Raw genomic sequence first — 12,400 nt, 5'->3', positions numbered from 1 at the left:
GATTTTTTTGAGTATGAAGTCTTGTTTTTTGACATGAACGTTTTCAGTGCTGATATTTTACAGAGCAGTAAATCACTGTATTCCAGATAAATACCTGCAAGTAAAACCTTTTCCTGAGTGCTACAAGAGCAGAAACATCCTGGAACTTAAATTTTAATGGAGGATTTCTGTTACAAGTTTCTGTATGGTTGATCTTTCTGAGCTCTTCCAGAATACTTTCCATTCCAGCCTGTCTCACACATCAGGGAAACAAAGGAAAAGGAAGGAATGAAAATACATTGAAAATTACTACAAATTATTGTAGGCCAGATGAAATTGTAATTTATGATGAAATGTTTATTATGTTAAAAATCAGTACGGTTACTCTCTAGAGGAACGTATTTTTCCCTGTTGAATGTGGAAAGGGTCTTAAACGAGATGTCTAGTTGTTGTTTTTTTTTTATTTTGCTTTTTGTTTTTGTTTTAATTTGAATGCTGAAAGTTGTTTGAAGTGTAGCCTGTTCATGTAGCCCTGATGATCTTGCACCAATTTCTGTTTTTGAGATAGATCAGCATAAAATGTGAAAGTTAAGTTTCTGAAAATCTTCAGGACAGCTGCAAGGGACTTGATCTGTTATGCACAAATTCGGATTTCGTGAATTTCCTTCCTGTGACACAAAGGATAGAAAATAAAAAATACAATAAGCTGCTTTAACATTATCTAACTCTATGAAGGAAATAATAATATATTTTATAAGAGTTAACCCCCGATGTAGCAGAGCAGTGCCTTTTCCTGACTGCTTTCCTTACATTACTTAGCTAATAAGTAATATTTAACAGAAAACATGTTTTTTTGCTTTACTACATCTAAGAATAAAATTCTTCATAAAGATAAATTAACTGATTTTTCGGAAGTCCTAACCTATTGAGCACTTGCTTGTTATTTTTTTTGTTGTTTAATCAGCTTTTAAATTATTACTGAATAACTGGCATGACATTTAGAAATTAGCTGTTGTTACTAAATATATATGCAAATATTATGATATATAGTCATTACTCTAGAGTAATGGAGCATTTTACAGTAAGTCGTTGTTATTGTGTTTGACAAAAAAACTATGAAGATAAAGGAATATTCAAGAACTACCTTTTTCTTGTAATTTTTTTGAGTGGTATGTATGCATGATTTTTGCTAAACTCAACTGTACTTAAAGGATTACAACTTGATGTGGTGTTTTTATAATTAACTTAGAAAATTGAAATGCCTGGGTCATACTTCATGCAGTGTCGGTGGGATTTAACAAGGATTATGCTTGCGCTAGAGTTTGTGCTTAAAACCCACAAATCTTCAATTTTTACGGAAGTGCGAACACATTTGCAACTTTTTGCAGTGTGGTTCCAGTTCAATCCCTCTTGAATTCAGGGAAACCAACTCATATGCTTAAAGTTATTTTGTGTCAAGGTATTTCCAAATTGTAGTCTACATGTGTATGTGCTGAGCTATGATGAGTATACCTACTAGAGCCTTAGTTTACAATTAAAGAAGCGTATTTTTGGGGTGTAATGATAAGACACCCCAAAGATAAGAACAGCAAAGATTCACATGTACGTGGTTCTGTTGGTCTAATTCTTTTCTCAGGATCAGTAATAAAACTCAGAGTGAAAAATGAGACTCAATTTGAGGAGATTTTATCTGCGTTCTTTTGGTTTTGTTGTGTTAGGAGTTCACATCAATTTGTAATGATCTCTTTAATTCTATGAATTTCTACTATCTCAGGCAAAAAGTAAAGTCAGGACTCTGAATTTTAGGAAAGCAAACTTGCAGCTGTTCAAGGAATTAGCCAATAGGACCCCCTGGGAAACTGCCCTCAGAGACAAGGGAGCAGAGCAGAGCTGTCAGATCTTTAAGGATGCTTTCCATAAAGCACAAGAGATCTCGATCCCCATGTGTAAGAAATCAGGCAAGGGAGGCAAGAGACCGGCATGACTGAGTCAAGACCTGCTGGTCAAACTAAAGGGCAAGAAGGAAATGCACAGGCAGTGGAAGCAGGAACAGGTATCCTGGCAAGAATATAGGGACACTGTCCAGTTGTGTAGGGATGGGGTCAGGAAGGCCAAGGCACAGATGGAGCTGAACTTGGCAAGGGATGCAAAGAATGATACGATGGGCTTCTAAAGGTATGTCAGGCAGAAAAAGAAAGTCAAAGAAAGTGTATCCCCTATGACGAGTGAGGCTGGCAAACTGGTAACCATGGAGGAGGAGAAGGCTGAGGTACTCAATAACTTTTTTGCTTCAGTCTTCACTGGCAACCTTGCTTCCCGCACCCCTCGAGTGGATGGACTGCAAGGCAGGAGCTGGAGGAGCAAAGTCTCTCCTATTGTAAGAGAAGATAGAATTTGTGACCACCTGAGGAACCTGAATATATCTGTAAGCCTATGGGACCTGAGGAGATGCATCCCAGAGTCCTGAGGGAATTGGCTGATGTAGCTGCGAAGCCACTCTCCATGATATTTGAAAAGTCATGGCAGTCAGGTGAAACCTCTAGTGACTGGAAAAAGATAGACATTGCACCCATTGTTAAAAAGGGTAGAAAGGAGGACCCTGGGATCTACTGACCTGTCAGCCTCACCTCTGTGCCTGGGAAGACCATGGAACAGAGCCTCCTAGAAGCTATGTTAAGGCACATGGAGGACAGGGAGGTGATTCGAGACAGCCAGCATGGCTTCAGCAAGGCCAAGTCCTGCGTGGCTGACCTAGTGGCCTTCTACAATGGAGTGACTATATCAGTGGACAAGGGGAGAGCTACGCATGCTGTTTATCTGGACTTCTGTAAGGCCTTTGACACGGTCCACCAGGACATCCTTCTCTCTAAATTGAAGAGATGAATTTGATGGGTGGATTGTTTGGTGGATTAGGGACAGGATGCCACCCAGAGTGACCTGGACAAGCTCGAGAAATGAGCCCATGTGAACCTTATGAAGTTCAGCAAGGCCAAGTGCAAGGTCCTGCACCTGAGTCGGGGCAATCCCTGGTGTCAGTACGCGCTCAGGGATGAGGGATTGAGAACAGCCCTGCGGAGAAGGACTTGGTGGTACTGGTGGATGAAAAGCTCAACATGAGCTGGCAATGTGCACTTGCAGCCCAGAAAGCCAACCATATCCTGGGCTGCATCAAAAGAAGTGCGGCTAGCAGGTCGAAGGAGGTGATTCTGCCTCCCTGCTTTGCTCTCTGGTGATACCCCACCTGGAGTACTGCCTTCAGCTCTGGGGCCCCCAATGTAAGAAGAATGTGGACCTGTTGGAGCAAGTCCAGAGGAGGGCCATGAAGATGATCAGAGGGCTAGATACCTCTGCTATGAAGACAGGCTGAGAGACTTGAGGTTGTTTAACCTGGAGAACAGAAGACTCCAAGGAGATCTTCTAGCAGCCTTCCAGTACTTAAAGGAGGCTTATAAGAAAGGTGGGAACAAACGTTTAGTAGGCCCTGTAGAGATAGTACAAGTGGTAATGGTTTTAAACTAAAAGAGGGTAGATTTAGACTAGAGATAAAGAAGACATTTTTTACAATGAGAGTGATGGAACACTGGAACAGGTTGCCCAGAGAGGTGATAGATGCTCCATTCCCAGGAGACATTCAAGGTTAACTTGGATGGGGCTCTGAGCAACCTGATCTAGTTGAGTATGTCCCTGTTCATTGCAGAGGGGTTGGACTAGATGACCTTTAAATATCTCTTCCAAGCAAACTATTATATGAATTTATTGAAATTTGACATTTTTCATGGCTACTTAAGTGTTCAGTCTTATTCTCAGTAAATTTAGTAGGAAAAAATTATACTGAGATTCACTATGTAGGATCAAGCATTCAAGAAATGCATTTTGGGTTGTCCTTAAACAAAAGAAGGGGCAGAAATGTTGTTGCTTAGTGCAACGTTACAATTAGACAGAATACATTTATATAGATCCTAGTGGAACTTTATGCCATGAATGATCTTTAAGGGGATGCCTTTTCAGCATTTTTTATTTTTTAGAGTCATAATCTGAAACTTTGGGTCTTTACACTTTTAAATTCCAAAAAGTGATCTCATGACCAAGTAACATGATGTATGCTGTATGATGTTTAGCTTACCAAGTCTGTTTATTTTAGCCTTGCATTCACATTAAGTTAAATGTTTAATGAGAAATAGTCACTTGATTAACCTCTGCTGCTTAATTGAAAGTGTTGTAATATGGTAATGTGAGTAATTCTAGTTTCATAACTTTTCTATTATGTAAGGAATAGGTAAGATTGCTAATATTCTTAAAATTGAAACCCTCTAGGAAGGAAAATGTTACCAACTTTGATTATATGAAATAGTGCATTAAAGTATATCTTTACTGTTTCAAACTCTCTTTATTTCCTCTTTGTATGTGGAACTTTGTTATAATTACAGCTTACATTTCTGTCCTTTATTCCAGTCATCTGCTGCTCAGTAGCATTTTTTATTGGCCTGATCTTTGTGCAGCGCTCTGGAAATTATTTTGTGACTATGTTTGATGACTACTCAGCTACTCTGCCCCTGCTTATTGTGGTCATTTTGGAGAATATTGCAGTCACTCGAATTTATGGAATAGACAAGTAAGTGAAGGAAATCTATCTCCCTGTCCATATCAACAGTATTCCTTACAATAATTATTAGTATTTTAATTATATTACGTGAAATATTTGTGATGTACACATAAAGACAACTAAGTAGAAAGTGGATCAATCTGACATGAATCTAGCCTGCTTGTAAGAACATGTTTGGAGCAAGATATACTGCATCAGAACAGTGTAGTGAAACTCAAAGAGTGATTGCAACAGATCAAGAGAGGAAAATACAGTAAAAGAGACAAAATTAGAGAGTTAGAAAGGAGGCTGGATATGGCAAGTATGAGAAATTTTTATGGAAATAAGACAGCAAGAGAAAGATTTCAAGAAGTAATAACCATGGTCTAAGCAGTAGATGAGGATGGGTATTCTGAACAGATCTGCAGTATTCCTGGCAGCCTGAGAAAGGAACAAAGCAAACTAATGGCAGTACCAATAAGAAAGTTTCAGTTGATGAACTAGACTTAGTTTGGAGTGTTGTAGCAATTAATTCTTCTTTGTGATAGTTGTGAGAGAGGAAATATAGGAAATGGTAGCAAAGAACAGGGTCAAAACTTAACTTGGAAGCAGCACATCTGACAATGAAGTTAAGTGACCTTCTATCGGTGATGGCTGAAGAGAAAAGACCATCAAGTTCCTCTACTTTTACATCTTATGACTGAAATCACCAGAATGTGTTCACTAAGCGAGATCAATGTGTGCCACATTTAAGGAAGAGTTTGTACCAAAAATAACTCATGCTATCCACAGATAAAACAGAGTATGCTATACTAGCATGTTGAAGTAATTTAAACATCTGTGATTCTTTTGCATGTACAAAGGGTGACATAGAATGGGTGGTTTTTCATTCGACTTTTCACTTGTTCAATCTGAGTAATCAGCCAGTCCCTCGCCATAATGAAATAAAACTATAATAAGAAAATTTGATTTTATGGTTTCCAGACATTGTTTCTGGTCTACACAAGTAGTGCCTGGTCTACTTACTCATTAGGGAAGAATTCCCTCTTAGGCCACATATGTAATCCTATAATTGATCACATACATGTGAAAACACCATATAGATGTTTTTACACATGCAAACAAAAGATGAAACAGATGACTATCAGGTTGGTAGTGTCCAGTCAGGTAGGGTTCCACTGTGAAGGGAGGTAGACATGCCAAAAGTCAGAAACTTACCTGTGAGGAAGTTGGTGATTAGGCATAGCTAAAATATTGCAGTACTTTGCTTCTGAATCAGAGTGCAGTTGATTCATGTTTTGAGAAGGGGTTGTGACAGGATATAGTGAAAAGTTAACAGCCAGATTTCTCATTCATAACAGCCACTTGAACCTCCCTCTGGAGTATTCCTAATATTTCTTCTGATGTATATTTCTCTAGAATATTTTTCTTCAGGGACCTAGCATTCTTCTTCGCAAAAACTGCCAGGATTGACAGCCTCAGGTTGTCATTTGTTATGGTAGCATCAAGAAGTCATACACATAGATGAAGATCCGTTGTATATTTCTTATTACACATGTTGTCTTTGATGAGATAGGAAAAAAAACCCAAACAACCCACATTGCATCCAAAGGGATTACAGCCAAAGGATAGAAAAAAACCAGCATGTGGATTCCTGTAGCCAAGAAGGCATAAAATATTATTGGTTAACACCATGAGCCCTAGCCTTGCAAAGCAGCTGCTGTCAAAATTTGTGTAGACCTCACAGCAAACAAAACTTAAACTGAAATAGAATCAGAGGTATTTGTGGGATACATCGCCCATAGCTGAGGGACAATACCTCTGAAGATACCTTTTTGAAAATGTAAGTCAGAGATAAACACCAGAATCAGTGCTAAAGGATCTTGGTCGCTTTTAAATTGGGATGGAGATGATGAAAGGCTTTAAGATAATAGATTTATGCTGATGAAGAACTGGAGATCCCAGAAAGGAAAGACTATCTATAGAAGGCACAAACCATTTGTAAATTCAACTTCTTTTTAACAATGTGTTTCATTGCAATGTAAACAAAGGATAGAATATCCCAAACTATGCAGTTCAAAAAAATTTTTGAGAGTTTGTATGACAGTGGCTTCACATGTGTAACCGCTTTGGAAACATTTTTATTGCTGTAAGAGCTTTTTTCAAATGCGTGTTTCAAAAGGGAGTAGGACCACAAGGGAGTTAAAACAGAATCAGTGCTTGTGCACACTCCAAAAGAATTAACTCTAAAAATATTCTCTCTTTTTTTACTGGCTCTGGAACCATATACTTCTCCTTCAAGAATACAAAAATAGGAGTTTTGTTCAGATCATAACTTGTAATTTTGAGGCACAAGGAGGCAGATTTAAAACTTCAGAAAGTTTTATTTCAGCAGTTTACATGATGCAAACCACAGTTTATGTGTAAAGTTATTTTTTACACTACAGCACACGTGGGTTTGAAATGAATTTTGCAGAATCTGTAAGATGTGCTGGTTTTATAGGTCCTCAAAAGTGATGACACATGCCTCAGTAAACAATCCAGTAGACAATATAAGAAGATTATAAAAAAGAATCTTATAAAAGAAAAGTGAGTTTAAATATCTTTCCAGCACAGTCCAGCCAGCAGTTTACTAAGTCACTGCACTGTGTAATGATTCCTTCTGTTCATCTGTTCTGAACTAGTAATACAAGCTCAGTGTTTCAGCTCATCAGGTAATCTAAAATGGGCTATATTTGTATACATGCATTTTTTCAGTATGTCTGTTCCCTCAAATTAGTTACCATGTGTCAATTACAGTATTTGAAATCTCGGTGTATGCGGTAACAATAGTCTTTTATTCCCTTCACAGATTTATGGAGGATCTGAAGGATATGCTTGGGTTTTCTCCAAGCCAGTATTATTACTACATGTGGAAGTATGTTTCACCTTTAGTACTGTTATGTTTGCTGGTAGCTAGCATTGTCCAAATGGGATTAAGTCCTCCTGGCTACAATGCTTGGATTGAATATACGGTATGTATATAACAGATGCCATCACCATCATAATGATAATGTCTGAAGTATTTCCGAAGTACATGAAAAGAGGAAAATATGTGATTACAAATTCAAAATCAGTATAAATAATGACATGGGTTTTTTTTATCTCAAGTAAGCATTCTTTTAATTTTAGAGTAGTCCTGCTTTAAAATACAACTTCTTGACAGGAACTCTTTATCCTTTTTGTGAGTTTTAGTTTGTTGATATATGTTGAAGGAGTTCTTAAGGGTGGGAGAGGTTGTTCACTTTCATTACATTTTATTTTACTGCAGAAAATAGTTGGCTGATAACACTGAATAAATCGTTTCAGATATCACATCAATTTTTAATGTGGAACTAAATATTGAGATTAGTCATGTCATAAATTTTCCCCCTTGGGAACACGTATCACATTGTAGGTAACAGCTGCATTAAAAACTGTCTCTGATAAGAACATTTGATTTGTAAAGAACTTGTCTGTGTGAACTGCAGAGTCAGTGCCGTGTGTTGTTTCCAAAAAGAGATTGAGCCAGGGTAACTCCTCTAAATGTTCTGCTAGCTTGTAGGCTCATCAGCCCTCAGGTGTTTCTACAGGCTTGTCATATGAAGTATAGGGAGAATAAAATGTCAGAGAAGTGAATCTTGGAGACCTTTCTGAATGGATAATTGTCCAAATTAGCCAGGGAAAAAAATCAGCAGCAAAGACAGGTAAAAGGTAAATATAATAGGTTGGCTTCACTGTAGGTAGATGCCTGCTTCTAACCAGACAACCACTATTATTTTCTCAAGATTCTCAGATAAACACTCTCATTATGTTAGATTCTTGCCCTCAAAAATCAGAAAGAGAAATACCTAAGAATACCAAACAGACTATTCCTTTCTGTTTATAAAATTAGATGTTAATTGAGCTACTAGGGAAACTGAGTCAGTGCATTCATGGATGCAGCAGAGGTGTGGGGTGCAGTCACTGCCCCAGTAAATGCATTATAGTCTACATGAGGTTTATACAAAGTGGAACGATTCCACAGCGTAATCTGAGACAGTCGTTGTCTAGACCAGAACAAGGACTTATTTTCCAGGCACAGTTACAGATACCACTGCACGCTTGTCTGTTCTTAACATGCTTTAAAGGATCAGGGAAAAATACAGACAAATGTAGCAGAAGGCCTAATGTGAAAATCTTGATTTGGATTCTGCTGGAGTGCTCCGAGCATCTCAGAGACTGTGGGATGGTGTTTTGGTTCTACTCGCTGGCAGAAAGATAGCAATTCTACATCTCCACAATTGCTCAAATTTGAGATTTGTAGTGATGCTCATGTTGTGGGTGCAAGACAATAAAAAGATTATTATCTTAGGCCTTGGTGAGGACTGCAGGTTTGCTCTTTTTTAAATAAAGTTGTATTTTTCTCTTGGGTTGCTCAGGCTACAGAAGAGTTCCACAGCTATCCAACATGGGGAATGATTGTCTGTATATCTCTGATGGTGTTGGCCATACTGCCAGTCCCAATAGTCTTCATGGTGCGCCGTTGCAACCTTATCGATGACAGCTCTGGTAGTTTGGCATCTGTATCCTACAAAAGAGGACGGATAATAAAGGAACCTGTTAATCTGGAGGGAGATAATACAAGTCTGATTCATGGAAAGAGTCCGAGTGAAGTGCCATCTCCAAATTTTGGGAAAAACATATATCGAAAACAGACTGGATCACCAACTCTGGACACTGCTCCAAATGGACGTTATGGTATTGGGTACCTGATGGCAGATATGCCCGATATGCCAGAGTCTGATTTGTAACTGCAGAAAAAAACTGCAGTTTTTTCTCCTTTCTCACTGATCATGGCTCTCCTACGAGAAGTGGTCAGCTTCACTTACTAGGGTGCGATCTCAGGTGCTCTGTAGCTACAGTCTTTAAAATGTCATGACTGTACGTACAGGTTGAGAAAACTGGATTAATTCTCTGGGTTTTCATTTGCACTGAAGGGAACACATTCAAAATCAATGGCAGCCTACCTCTGCCAGTATATCCAAGAATTTGATTTTTAAATTAATTTCTGAATTTAAAGCTTTCTATCTCTGAAGCCCTGGTCTCACTCAAATGATAAAATATTTCTGAGGTAATATCACTGAAAATTCTTTTTTTCTGCTTTCAGGTTAACACCCCAGTATTAAAAGTGAGCTCAGAAGTAGTTCACAAAACCCGTGTTTGTGCAAACACTTGTATGTACCTTATGTAGATACGCTGTACTTATTTTGTTAGCACTGATAATTACTTAGGCTATTAGCTGAGTAAAAACAAACCTGCAAACTATTTTCTTATGTAATAGCTGTATAGAGCAATAGACTTAGAAAATCAAGGAGTAGACTTACCGGAAAGTGAGGAGAGATTCCCTGTTCACTGGGGACTGCATAAACTGTGGCTGTATATTTTGTGTAAAATATTTGCTTTTTCAGTGTGAAAACGATGTAAGAGTGAGTCACTCCAAGAATCTTAAGGATTGTGCAGATTCTGCATTTTTTTCTATGCTGTGTGCCTAAAAAAGACCTTGATATTTATTGTGGTTACAAGATTACATATATATTATATTTATATAATATACTTGTAATGTAAATATGTATATTATTCTGTATGTAATCATTTCAAAAGTTGAAGCAGGATGGCTTTTTTAATTAGTCTTCGGTTTTGCTTCTGTTTTATGCAGATAATTTTTTTCAGTCGGTAATTGTTAAGAACTGTATGGCATTATATTTTAACCTATGAATAAAGAGATTGACAAGGTGCTTCTCTGTGGTTTCCTAATACACATATCATAACTGTGCACTTACTATAAATTATTATAAACTGAGATTTCTCACTTTTACTCTTCTGATTCCCTCCCTTATCCCACAGCGAGTGGCTGTGTGGTGCCTAGTTGTTAGCTGGGGTTAAACCACGACAATAACACAGCCTGCTTTTCCCTCAGTTGGACTATCTGAAAGAGTAATATTTACCAGCTGAATAGAGATGCTAGAAGAGCCTTAAAACAAAAAATGCTAAATCAGTCATCTCTAAACTATCGAACAGGGACTTTTACTGTGAATATAGTAATTGATGTAGTGCTGTAAATTGACATGATACTCTGGAAGCTAGTACGTGATTTATTTCTTGCCTTAAAAGGCTTTAAAGTTTGGCGTAAATTCTGCCTTCACTACTTCTAATAAGCAAAGGGCAAACCTAGTTGCATTGCCCCAGCATCAGACAAAGAACAGATGAGGTAAATGCCAGTCTCAGAATCTTAACCAGATATGGATGTGTCGCTATCCTACTCTCCATCCCTCCAGCTTAACTCTGTTTCAGAGGCCAAAACCTGAAACAGATCTCTTGCATAGCTCTGACTATTCTCTATCATTCTTTGCCCACCTCTTGCCCTTTGATGTGGGAAGAAAAATTGTTAAGGATGATTTAGGATGCTGGTGGCCTAAGAGGTAAGTGCCTTCTGGTTGATGGGATGGGGAACAACGGTGTTCTAAAACATACAGTAGCTGTGTGCTTCAAGAGTACAGCTTCGGGCTGTCAATGTGGAAAAGCTATGCCAAACAAATGAAAGGAATCAAAATCTTAAACAAATAAAAATATCTCGGCAACGTGGTAAAGTTCCTTAGAGGTAGATAACTCTTTAGTCTTTGGGAGAATAATCCCAGATAATTTTCCATTGCTAACCTGGGAGTTTTTGAAGTTATTTTTAATCATCAGAAAGCTGAACTAGTAACATTAGTTGAGAAAAAAGCTATATTTGATTACCAGGCCTACCTTACATTTTGTTAGAAGTTGTGCACATAGAATTTAAAGTAGTTGTCTAAAATGCCTGTATTGGAACATACGGGTGAGAGCTGGCGCAGTTTAAGTGGGTTGTGTGTTCATAACTGATCAATTGGCAATATTACTGTGTATATAATGGATCAGCGTTAGAGGCACAGAAGAAGCGTGTACAAAATATTCCTGCTGTGGCAGAGCAGCAGCAGATTTCCACCATCATATCACATCAGTCTTCTGAAGTGACTGCTCAGGGGTAGCTGTCATGCATCCTCTCTGTGCTCAGTCCACAGCATGCAGAAATCTGTTGTTACAGAATTCTTGCGTATAGTGAGATGTGCTTTTAGTTATACAGATCCTAGTTTTAAATGTGAAGTGATGGCCAAATGTCTGCTACTACACAAGACCTGTTAAAAAGGATGTGAGCAAGATCTTGCTATCAAAGTGCAATAGCTACTTCTGTTTAAAGCACCACAAAGGGGACTAATGCTACTTAAGCAGACTGCTGAAGATTATTCTGCTGGGAATATGTGTCTCTTTCTGCCCTTTTGCCTGTCTCCTTAAATACTTTTAATGAGTATTTAGAATTTCCACTCATTTAAACTACTGCTTCTCAATCAGTTTCTTTCTAATAGCTCCAATTAGTATGTCTCACCTCAACTTCATGAAATTTTTCAGGCTTGAGAAAGCCCAGAATTTATATCCTCTCTACTACTGGATGCTTGATTCATAGTTTGATCTCAACCATGATTGAACACCCTGAAGTGCAGAATTTCCTTTAAGGTGGTTTAGTTTCATGGGCTAAAAATTAAGGCATCAGCTGTCCTGCCTAAAGAAGCAGGACTGATCCAAAAAACAGGTAGATGTGAAGGTTTAAAAACGTGAAGGATCATTACTATAAAGTGTAACATCTCAGTCCTTGGATATTAATGATATAACTGCTGAAGCAAAGTATGAAATTGTATATACAGTTGCTGTTAAAACCAAGAGACTTCACACCACTTTCATACTTCAACTTTGTGAGCAAGTTGC

At 38.1% G+C, this 12,400-nt stretch overlaps 1 protein-coding gene across 1 annotated transcript in view; it reads left to right on the top strand.

The window, feature by feature from the left end:
• The window catches only part of LOC147528849 (sodium-dependent neutral amino acid transporter B(0)AT2), a 28,045-nt gene extending 18,673 nt beyond the window's left edge, over positions 1-9,372 (top strand). Inside the window, exons 9-11 of the mRNA XM_086609977.1 lie at positions 4,432-4,591; positions 7,413-7,575; positions 9,001-9,372. Coding sequence (XP_086466103.1) covers positions 4,432-4,591; positions 7,413-7,575; positions 9,001-9,372 — 695 coding nt within the window. The remainder of the gene's footprint in view (positions 1-4,431; positions 4,592-7,412; positions 7,576-9,000) is intronic.
• The last annotated feature ends 3,028 nt before the right edge of the window (positions 9,373-12,400 follow it).

The sequence above is a fragment of the Tauraco erythrolophus genome, chromosome 4 (assembly GCF_009769465.1).
Source record: "Tauraco erythrolophus isolate bTauEry1 chromosome 4, bTauEry1.pri, whole genome shotgun sequence".
Taxonomy (NCBI): Eukaryota; Metazoa; Chordata; class Aves; order Musophagiformes; family Musophagidae; genus Tauraco; species Tauraco erythrolophus.
This window is presented reverse-complemented; position numbering and strand designations above follow the sequence as displayed.